Here is an 11,707-nt window from a genome sequence, read left to right on the forward strand (position 1 = left end):
ATATTAAAGATTATCAAAATTGATTCAATGTCTAAATCATGCTGAGATTTAATGAAATTATGTATTTTATAAAAACCATATAACATTATTAATCCGTCACAAGCTATTATCATTTATAATGCTTAAAACACCACTTTCTTCGTATAGTTGATTTTGACATGCAATTTAATAATCAGGTTGGCCTCATTTTATTGTAAACATGACACACTTGAATGATTTTTTTCTTAAAAATCATTCTTTTGTAGATAAATAAAAAATTAATTAATTTTTTTTATTAATCAATTTTATTTATTTTTATATTTTTTAAAATAAATAAATTATTTTTTATAGATAATACCATTCATAAAATTAAAAAAAATCTTATCTAAATGATTAAATCATTTTTCCATCATTCAATAAAATAAATATTTAATTTTATTTTTAAAATATTTTATTTTTATTTTTAATACCATCACCATTCAATATCTAATAATCCAGTCATCCATTTCTACCTTTTCAAATCTGATACTATAAAAAATATAAATAAATTTTAATAATTTATTTAAAAAATTAATAATATAAAAAATATAAATAATAAATTTTAAAATCATTTTCTCATATATAAAAAAATATAAATAAATTATTTTTTATTTAAATATTATATAAAATATTTATTTAAAAAATATAAATTTTTTAATAAATTTTTCTACCCATAAAAGAACGGTCCTTAAATCCTCCGCTTTTATGGCCGTTAAATCCTCCGCCTCTCGGTGGTTGGCATTGTTATTAGTGGTACAAGCCCCACCCCCCGCAACGCTACAACACCACACCCCTCGCCCCACACCCCCCACCAAAACCACCGTATGGTATGGCCCAATTGACCTTTTTATTTTTAAATTAATAAAAACAACCTATTTTTTTTCAAATGTTTTTGTCGGACAAACCACCCCCCCACCCCCAAAAACCACCAAAAAAAAAAAAAAAAAGTAAAATTGAGAGAGAGAGAAAAAAGGAAACGTAAATGAGTTGAAACAAAGCTCACGTTCATGACCTGCAAACCAAGGACGCTAGAGTAAATGTCGTTCCCAGGTGCATTTAAGTCTCAAAGTCCTACTTATCGCGCCATTTATTCCTCCTCCCTCTCCCTTTCTCTCTCTCTCTAGCCTTTTCTAAGATCCTCTAAGGTGGTCTGACTCCTGGCCGGAGCCAAGGTGGGATAGGGTCTGATTTGGAGGAAGATGGGTGGGTGTTGTAGCAAAGAGGAGGTCAGGCCAGGAAGGCTTCAATGCAAAGAAGAAGAAGAAGAGTTTTATGATGGGGAGGAGGAGGAGGAGGAGGTGGATGGAACACGTGCGAGGTTGAAAGGGTCGTGCACCTTTGCCTCTATGTACACGCAACGAGGATGGAAGGGTGTCAACCAAGACGCAATGACCATGTGGGAGGTAAGGCTCAAAAAGAAGAAAATTAATATCAAAAGTAGAAAAGGGCTTTGAGAGAGATTGGAGAGACACCTATGATAGGTTGATCATGTGTTTTGTCTACAGTTTAGAACATCTTTTCTCTTTTAGTTTCATGTATTTGGATGCTCATATGTTCTCATTGTTAATTTTCGGTTTCGTAGTTATAATTCATGATGGTGAACGGTTATTGATAACTTCTGTTTTTGAGGATTTATCCAAAACTAAAAAGAAACTTCTGTTTTTGAGGATTTAGTTTTCATGGCTTTTTATTAATTCTGAGTTCTTCTATTCTATGTGTATTTATGACCATCTCCTGAACAAGGAGAATATGTTTCTGTTTTGAGGAAAATGGTCGCAAGATCCACACTGTTTCGTTCATAGGAGAGCAAAAGAAACGAGAATCTACTAATTTTATGCTCTCTATTGGTGGAAATTCTGTGATCATTACGTTTTTCTGAATCATTCGATAACTTTTAGACGTTTGATAGATTTTTAGCTTTGCAGAGACCTAACCAGATGCCATGGATAGAATATTATAAAATGATTTTAAAAGATGGAAGAACGCATGAGAAGAAGCCAAAAGTAAAACGACAAGAGCCAAAAAAAAAAAAACATTCATAAGTTTTTTCTCAAGTTGACTTAGAGGGTTTGATTGCCATTTCTTTTGATTCCTTTCAAAATTTTCAACCAATTTCATGGTTCATTAACCTACTGGGCTTGCCCATCTTCTTCTAAAGGACAAAAAAAAAAAAAAAAATTAATGATCATAGTTCATTAGTTCTTTCCGGGAAAAGATAAATGTCATTTATTGCTGAGCAAAATCACATTCATAATTTTTCATGTTTCTTCTTGCTATTGTTCTTTAAGAAACAAGAAATGAAATATGGGATTAGTGTCTTTTCCCTCTACTATTTCCTTGAGAATAAATTGTACTTTTGCCATTTACTTGAGCTTTATCTTCTTTATACTATTCAAACCCGTTCTCATATTTATAGCCTTAAGATCCATAGGATTTTGCTGGTGAAAAGGATACAATCTTTTGTGGTGTCTTTGATGGCCATGGCCCGTTAGGTCACAAGGTGGCTGGCTGTGTTCGTGATGCCCTTCCATCAAAACTCTCTTCGGAATTGAAGTCATCACAATTCTTTGATCCGGACAACAATGACAGAAATCTGAATCAAAACAATGTCAATGGCAATGACAGCGATGACTCGGATCACTTCCATGATGTTAGTGATGATTCCCAACTATGTTTCTCCTCATGGAAGGCCATCTTTGTTGAGGCCTTTGAGAAAATGGATAAAGAGCTCAGCCAACAAGCTAGTATTGATTGCTTTTGTAGTGGAAGCACAGCAGTATCCATAGTTAAACAGGTATGTTAAGCAGTTATATCTATGGCAAAAAAAAAAAAAAAATTCATTGATTAGGAATTAAATTCTAAGTATTTGTCACCTTTTTTCCTCTTATAGAGGGAACACTTGATGATTGCCAATTTAGGAGATTCTCGGGCTGTTCTTTGCACCAGAGATGATAAAAACCAACCTGTTCCTGTCCAACTTACTGTCGATCTAAAACCAAATGTTCCAAGTGAGTTCCATATTCTAATTCCATTTTTAATTTATATAGTTTCAAGTGTCATCTATTTCAGACAAGCGACTTTTTCTTTGAATATGGAGATGATAAAGGGCAGTGGTGTCAGCTAATATGAATTCTTTTTTCTTCTTCATTGGGTGTGATACAGGTGAGGCTGAAAGGATTAAAAGTTGCAAGGGAAGAGTTTTTGCTCTCAAGGAAGAACCAGATGTGCATAGATTATGGCTGCCCAATGATGATTCTCCAGGCCTCGCCATGGCAAGAGCTTTTGGAGATTTTTGCCTAAAGGATTTTGGGCTTATCTCCACCCCACAGGTTTCTTATCGGAAGCTCTCTGAGAAGGATGAGTTTGTGGTTCTCGCAACTGATGGGGTAAGCAGATGTCATGAAAAGCTATATATAGATTGCAAACTAAGTATTTTTAAGCAGTAATACTACAAATTTGCTCTCAGATTTTTGCCACGATATTTTATTCTCCATCATTCCATGGTTAAGAAGAATAAATTATTATTCTACATGACTTACATGGACAACTATATCTTTAGTAGTGGATATACTATGCTCTTTCTGTCATTCTAGATTTTGATCTTTCAGATGTAGAAATGCTATAGAGCCAGTTTCTCATTCTTTCGATCTTTCTTCCGTTATAAAATTTTCTTAGTTCTAATACCAGTAACTTAGTGACCATGGAATTAGTGTTTGTTACCATCCTCTCCTCAGATGATCTAATGTTTGCAAAGGTCATGGAATCCATATTATGCCTCTTCTTCTGCTTTCTATTCAACTTCTTTTAACTCAACTTCATTTGTATATTTATTTATTTTCTCATATTACATACAATTTAAATTTTGCTATCATGATTTTCCCTTTGTTCACAACATGAAGGATAAAATTTTCAAACAATCCAAGCATTATGGGTTTTTGTAGGTATGGGATGTCCTATCAAACAAGGAAGTTGTGAAGATTGTGTCATCAGTTAGTCATCGATCTGATGCTGCCAAGATATTAGTAGACCGAGCAGTCCGAGCCTGGAGATACAAACACCCTACCTCTAAGGTCGATGATTGTGCTGTTATATGCCTGTTCTTGAATCTGCTTCCCACATCAACCATGCCAACAATGGAAGCTCACAGGAGCAGTGGAAAATCTCTTGAATTATCGCTCTCTGAAAGCTTCAAAACAGCAAGAAGTGGGGAAGTCTCCGACTTGGACGATGAGAGTACTGCAGGCTCAAAGGAAGGGTGGACTGCTCTTGAGGGTGTCAGCAGAGTGAACTCATTGTTGAAGCTTCCCCGGTTTACCAGTGTATTGAGTTGGCGCAAGAGATCGGTCAAAGGAGAAGAGAATGAAATGCCAACTTCACCCAAGATATAGTTGTTACCCTTCAATTGATGCAAACCAATTTTAATTGGAGTAGATATATACTTGAAGATATCCTCTCAGAAAGGAATATGTACTTGAAGGTGAATCCAATCCATTGCCCACGCAACACGGTCGCGAAAAAGGCATGGTCTTGTGCACCTAATCTATGCTCAACAGGACAAGATGTCCACATGATCTATGCTACTGAACTTTTCTTGAAAAGATCTACTCTACTAAATCTAAGAAACCGCAAAAGAAACCAAGTTGATGAGCAAGAATACCTTCGCTTACATCACTTCCACCATTTCCCATTCTTTCACAGCATGCTCTGCTTTTTATCAGTAATAATTTCAAGAAAACAGCTACAATAATTGCCAGGTTTCTTATGATCCTCTGGGAGGTGTTAATGAATATAGCCAGGTTTCTTATTCGTGCAGGTGATGGGAGGCAAATGGCCTGAATGTTTTATCAGTTAAACTTGCTTGTGCTCGCAAGAATTTGATTTATTTTCCATAGTCTTTGATGCATTTATCAAGCCTAGTGAAACATACCAAGTAGATAAGTGAAGATATACCATTGGTTGGAGTAGGCAATTCCAGCCAATCATCAACTCTCATCCCACTTTCTCTGATTCACTAGTCACCAAAAGAGGGGAGAAATTGTACAAGGCATGCCAGGATAACCAAAAGTAGTGAAAGAAGAAACCTGAAAGATATACTTCTATGGATTCAGTTTCCAGCAATAAGGATTTCAGACATTTAACTAGATGAAGGAAAAATATTGCTTGAAGAGCCCTCCAGAGAGGAAGTAAATAATGTGGAAAAGACATGCTAAACTTATACAGAAGCAGATTCATACGAAATACTAAACCATTTCATTATGAGGAATACTCTCAACTTGGAGTTGCATATAGAAGAGCACACTTCAATTTTGAGCCATAATAAGAAAACAATACTGTTTGATTGCGAAAGGAAGTTCTTCATAAGGTACTCCAGGATCGCTGTTGTCGCCCCTGGACCCATAGGTTCACATCCATCATGGCCTTCAAATTAATGGTGCTTTTTGGGGTACTCCTCATGACAAAGGTAGGGGTCCTCTTCATGACGTAGGACACATACGCACACACAAAATGATAGTCTTCCCAATAATTTGGCTCTTGGCCTCCGGGATCCAAGTAGCTAGCCCACAATAATTTGGTCTCTATGCAGCAAAACACTCTCAAGTGTTGACTATAGAGGTGTGTTGAGGTAAGCTTGCTGATACTAATGTCCATCTTGAACTTCAAGATCATGCTTGATTTACTTATCATTTTGAGCTTAATTCAAGCTTATATTTATCAAACCAATCCTTTCCTTATATTATAATATGTTATGTTATATTATATTATATACATTAATATATATATATATATATATATATATATATATATATATATATATATATATATATATATATAGCCAAGTTAGAATCAAGCCGATTGGATTTGGGCTCAGATACAGTCAAATGAAAACTCTATAATAGAAATCCTAAATCAATGGTTCAAGCCGTTAAGTATGATCTACTATGTCAAAATTACTTGCACACTAAAAATTATATAATTTAAAGACATCTAGTCTATGCATCAAGTAATTAAAAATTGAATAGTCTAAATAAAATTAAATTAGATGTATTTTTTGATCACTTGATGCACAAACTAAGGATCTTTAAATCATATAATTTTTTATATGCAAATAATTTTAAGATAATAAATTACATCCAACAGCTTAGATCATTAATATAGGACTCCCATTATCCAGTTTTGATCTAATCGGATCTGAGTTCAAATCTAATTAATGATATCCAAGTCTGCCCCTATATATATATATATAATCAAGTTAGAATCAAGTCGATTAGATTTGAACTTAGATCTCGTCAGATCAAAACTCTATAATAAAATATCTACATTAATGATTCAAGTCGTTGAGTATGATTTACTACCTCAAAACTGCTTGCATATAAAAAATTATATGATTTGAAGATATACCTAATCTATGTATCAAGTAATCAAAAATTGGATAGTCTAAATAAAATTGAATTAGATATATTTTTTGACCACCTAATGCATAAAAAAAAAAAAATTAAAATCATATAATTTTTTAATATATAATTAATTTTAAAATAATAAATTATATTCAATAATTTGGATCATTGATGTAAAATTTTTATTATTCAATTTTGTTCAGATCGGATCTGAATTCATATTTGATCGGCATGATCCAAATATATATATATATATATATATATATATATATGTAACACCCCGACCCAAATTGGGTCCAGAATCAGCCACAGCCCACAAAAAAAAAAAAATAGGGGAGAAGACTCCCGCTCCTAACCGGAGTTGGAGACAAGCTCCCTCCGGCCCTATTTAAGGAGGAGATCCCTTCTCTCTCCTTTCCATCGAAAATCTCGGGGCAAAACGGCGGCAATCACCAGAAATTCCTCACTGTGACGTCCAATTTCTCACCGAAAAAGCTTCGCCGGCGATGGAGGTAAGCCTCCTCCCCTTCCTCTCTCCTTCCCCTTCCTTCTCGTGCCGACGTGCACGCTCGCCGACGACCGGAGTCGCCGGATTTTGTTGCGAAAGAAATCTTTCTTTTTGTCGTTTTCTGTCGCCGGTGGTCACCGCCGACCATCGGTTTGGCCGCCTCTTGCCTCCAGATCATCTCTCCTTTGATCGCCGACCATCCCCGCACCGGCTGCGCCGCTGGCTGGCCAACCAATGAGGGGATCAAAGATCCCCTGTTTCGGTCAAAAACAAGCCACGAGAAGAAAAGAAGGAAGAAGAAGAAGAAAAGAAAATAAAAGAAAAAGGAAAAAGAAAAAGGAAAAAGAAAAAGAAAAGAAAAAGGGAAAAAAAAAGAAAAAGAGAAAGAGAAAAATAAAAATAAAATAAAATAAAAAGAAGAAGAAGAGAGAAAAATTTTCTCTCTCCTCTCTCTACCTTCTCTCTCCAGTTTCTCTTTCTATTTTCTCTCTCTAGATTTTTTTCTCTCTCTTTATGGATTTTATCTCTCTAGTATCTTTCTCTCTCTCTGATTTTATCATGGACCCTAGGATAAAATTGAGATGAAAATAAGATGATCCGAGATTGCTCCGAAATTCGTGCGGTAGATCTGATCCCAGTCCGATTCTATTTAAAATTTGTAACACTTGATTTATGTTAAATCACCCTGATAGGACCTCTGATGATCTTGACCATAATTGCCTCATCGAAAGAATATAAAGATTTCTCTCTCCACTTTCTCTCTCTAGAATTTTCTCTCTCATCATGGATTTTCTCTCTCTAAAAGTCTTATGGATCAGTGGAGGATCTAGATACTTAGATAAATCCTAATTTTGATTAATCCTAAGAGAGGTCCTCGATCTGTGTTATTAGGATCGATTATCGATAATTTTTTCCATATATGATCTTTATATTTGATCAGGGTTATGAAGAGATGATTGTCTGCAAATGATATCGAGTGGAATATTTTATTAAGAAATTCATAAATCAAAGAAGAACATTGATTTTTGTGCTTGGATCAGTCACCGGTAAAGGTAAGAATCTCTGTACATGATCATCATTATATATGTTATTTTACCGTTGGTTTTATCTCCTTGATTTTGCATCGTTGGATTTAAGATCGATGAATTTGTTATATCTGAGACATTGTTATTTATTTATATGATTTTGAGCATGAGTATGTTATATCAATACATATGTATCAGCAATTGATGGCATGATTATATGGGTATGACATATTTATTACATTGCAAAATTTGAATTGATTAATGAAGTCAAATATTTTAATTTCATGAAAATGAAAAGAAAGAGAAATATGGCTTGGATTTACGGGTGAGCAGAAGGATAAATAGAGTGTCATAGTATTTGATCAGAGAATTGAAGAAATTTAAATTGTAATTATGCAAGATTTTATGAATTATTGTTGGAATTAATTATTATGGATGTTAAGGTTGTAGTGATTTAATTTGGCCTTGCATATTCTTTAGGGCTTGCTCTAAGGAGTGTGCGGCCATCACGTATCCGACCCGGGTGTTGGGTTCGGGGCGTGACAGAATGGTATCAGAGCTTAGGTTTAAGATCATCAGAGATTATGAAGAAATATTAAAACTTTATGTCAGATCAATAGGATGTGACAGAGTGATATCTAAGCTTAGAGCTTAGGTTATATTCATTTGGAGACAATGATACAAGTGATTAGGATATGATAGAACAGTACTAGGGCCCAAGTCTAAGGTCACTAGGGATTGTCATATAAGTGATATCAAAACTTTGAGATTATAATCAATAGAGTATGATATATAATATTAGAGTCTGAAGTTATAATCATTAAGGATGTAATAGAATGATATTACAATTTAGGTTATGATCATTAGAGAATATGATTTAAGTGGTATTTAAGCTTAAGATTATAATTATTTGAAATTATGACTTTAGTGATATTTAAACTTAGGTTATGATCATGAGGAACATGATAGATATAAAAGAGAAGATTCAATATTTAGATTTCGAATCAGTAGATATTAAGATGAAATTTATGTATAAGTGGTATATGATATCTATAATAAAATTGATGAGTTATATATTAGATTTCAATTAGTACGGTTGACCTAAGTATGAAAAGAGTTGACCATAAAATGAAGTGAGAGGTATTGATAAGTTATGTTAAGTATACTAGATGATTTAGGAATGTAAAACTTATATGATTGAAGATCATGATATTTTTTTTTTTTAATTTCGATGATAATTGTCTGAGCATTATGAATTGTGGACTTATCAAAGAAAGTTAAATTAGGATATGGTCTAAGAAGAAATTACATCATATGAGAGAGAAATATTTTTGAACACTGAACCCATAAGAGGTCATATAAGAAACTCAATTTTAAATGAAAAATATATTTGAATTTTTATTATGAGAATATGAGATACACATTTTGGTGAAATCTTTGGTTACTCAAAATATCGTATTCTGAATAGGATTCTTTGATCTTTCAAGTTGCATTGAATCTCAAGTCAAAAGTTTATTTTTCTAAGTGGATCAAAAGTATTTGGATATTGATGTTAATTTAAAAAAAAAATTAAAATTATTTTGTCAGAGTATGATATACAGGTTATGATGAAATCTTTAATAATTCGAATTACTATCTGTGGATTAATTTTTTTGTTGAAGATGGTGAAGTGTATTAATTATTCAAGTCAAAATTTAGATATTTTTTTTTATATTGAACTAAGACATCTTGCTAGTGTTAAATTTTGAATGACTTATACAAGGGACAAGATTTTCTATGAATTTATCGATTAATATTAAGGGTTGTGATGAAGAGAGCTCTATAAGAAATAATCAAGTTGATTCTACTTAAGGATGTTGGCTTGAGTTCTTTTAGTTGTCAAGTTAGAATTAATTCTTTTAAAAAGAAAGATTGATTTAGAAATTATCTAAATGATTGTAAGGTAAATCTAAGATTAACTCCAATTAATTCTTGACATGTCGGATTCTTGAAGAGTGATGAAACTTATGCAATGATTTCAAACATAGAAAATGGATCAAGATTTAATTTTTATATGCTATACCCGAAGGTAGTAAAGATAAAGAAACTTAAAATTTTGTCCTAAGTCTTATATGAAATTTGAAGGTTGGATCTATCCTGGATTGATCTAACATATAAGGATATTTTATCTTTGATAGACTTATATAATTTGGTAAGTTGAGATCAGAGTGCGCAGCAAAAGCGTGATGGTCTGAATTGATTAGAAATATTAATCTTTTAAATCAAAAGTTATGATGGAATACATTAGTTGCAAATAAGGATTTTATTGATAATGATAGGATGCTATAAATTTTGATCTAATCTGATCATAGCCTGATAATTTTTGTCAGTAGGTTGCTTCATTGTAGATAAGACCAAGAAATTTTAGATATCTCAAGTTTATTAACAGCTTGATAGTTCTGATATTAGTTCAAACTTAGAATGTCCTGACATATATCTCATATTTTTAAAAAATTTAATATTGTTACTTAAACTGATATAGAAGATTAAGATTTTTCTTAAGATGAGAGTCTATATATAAAATTTGTTGGAAGATCAAGTGAAGAAAGAAATTGATGATTGTGAAGAGTGCCCGATGTTTGACCTTTATTTATTTTCTATCAAGGATAGTCTGAGATAATTATGAATTTTGAGTGAAATGTATTAGACAAATAATGGTGGTATATTAATACAAGTCTAAAATATTACGGTTCTTTGAAAAAGTTGAGAAATCAATAAGAGAAGATGAATTTTAAATTTTAAATAATTTTGTTATTACAAGATCATGAGAAATAAATAATATATAAGACATTATTGTAAGCTTGAGAATGATATGAAGAATGTATACTTTGAAATATATCTCAACAACATAACTTAATTTCGAGGACGAAATTATTTGAAGGGGGGAGAATGTAACACCCCGGCCCAAATTGGGCCCAGAATCAGCCACAGCCCACAAAAAAAAAAAAAAATAGGAGAGAAGACTCCCGAAGGGAGTCTTCTTCCTCCGTTCATCGGCTCCCAACCGGAGTCGGAGACAAGCTCCCTCCGGCCCTATTTAAGGAGGAGATCCCTCCTCTCTCCTTTCCATCAAAAATCTCGGGGCAAAACGGTGGCAATCGCCAGAAATTTCTCACGAAGATCCATCACTGTGACGTCCAATTTCTCATCGGAAAAGCTTCGCTGGCGACGGAGGTAAGCCTCCTCTCCTTCCTCTCTCCTTCCCCTTCTTTCTCGTGCCGACGTGCACGCTCGCCGACGATCGGAGTCGTCGGATTTTGTTGCGAAAGAAATCCTTCTTTTTGCCATTTTCCGTCGTCGGTGGTCACCGCCGACCACCGGTTTGGCCGCCTCTTGCCGCCAGATCATCTCTCCTTCGATCACCGACCATCTCTGCACCGGCTGCGCCGCCGGCCAGCCAACCAATGAGGGGATCAAAGATCCCCTGTTTCGGTCAAAAACAAGCCACGGGAAGAAAAGAAGAAGAAAGAAGAAGAAGAAAAGAAAAGAAAAGAAAAAGGAAAAAGAAAAAGAAAAGAAAAAGAAAAAAAAAAAAAGAAAAAGAGAAAGAGAAAAATAAAAATAAAAATAAAATAAAATAAAAAGAAGAAAAAGAGAGAAAAATTTTCTCTCTCCTCTCTCTACCTTCTCTCTCCAGTTTCTCTCTCTAGATTCTCTCTCTTTTTCTCTTTCTAAATTTTTTCTCTCTCTTTATGGATTTTATCTCTCTAGTGTCTTTCTCT

At 33.6% G+C, this 11,707-nt stretch overlaps 1 protein-coding gene across 1 annotated transcript; it reads left to right on the plus strand.

Moving 5' to 3' along the window:
• The first annotated feature begins 967 nt into the window (after positions 1 to 967).
• Positions 968 to 4,791, plus strand: LOC105045916 (probable protein phosphatase 2C 73). The gene is made up of 5 exons (XM_010924358.4): positions 968 to 1,421; positions 2,450 to 2,812; positions 2,909 to 3,026; positions 3,181 to 3,404; positions 3,960 to 4,791. Exons 1-5 carry the CDS (start codon positions 1,218 to 1,220, stop codon positions 4,404 to 4,406), a joined length of 1,356 nt encoding a protein of 451 aa, XP_010922660.1. The 5' UTR covers positions 968 to 1,217; the 3' UTR covers positions 4,407 to 4,791.
• Positions 4,792 to 11,707: the final 6,916 nt, after the last annotated feature.

This window comes from Elaeis guineensis, chromosome 5 (assembly GCF_000442705.2).
Source record: "Elaeis guineensis isolate ETL-2024a chromosome 5, EG11, whole genome shotgun sequence".
Lineage (NCBI taxonomy): Eukaryota > Viridiplantae > Streptophyta > Magnoliopsida > Arecales > Arecaceae > Elaeis > Elaeis guineensis.

What these genes read in the sequence shown, in the direction of transcription:
- LOC105045916 (XM_010924358.4), top strand. Translation starts at nt 1,218, where the DNA reads ATGGGTGGGTGTTGTAGCAAAGAGGAGGTCAGGCCAGGAAGGCTTCAA. An exon ending in CAGTATCCATAGTTAAACAG is followed by an intron (nt 2,813 to 2,908) that starts GTATGTTAAGCA and finishes TTCCTCTTATAG; the next exon opens with AGGGAACACTTGATGATTGC. An exon ending in TGGTTCTCGCAACTGATGGG is followed by an intron (nt 3,405 to 3,959) that starts GTAAGCAGATGT and finishes GGGTTTTTGTAG; the next exon opens with GTATGGGATGTCCTATCAAA.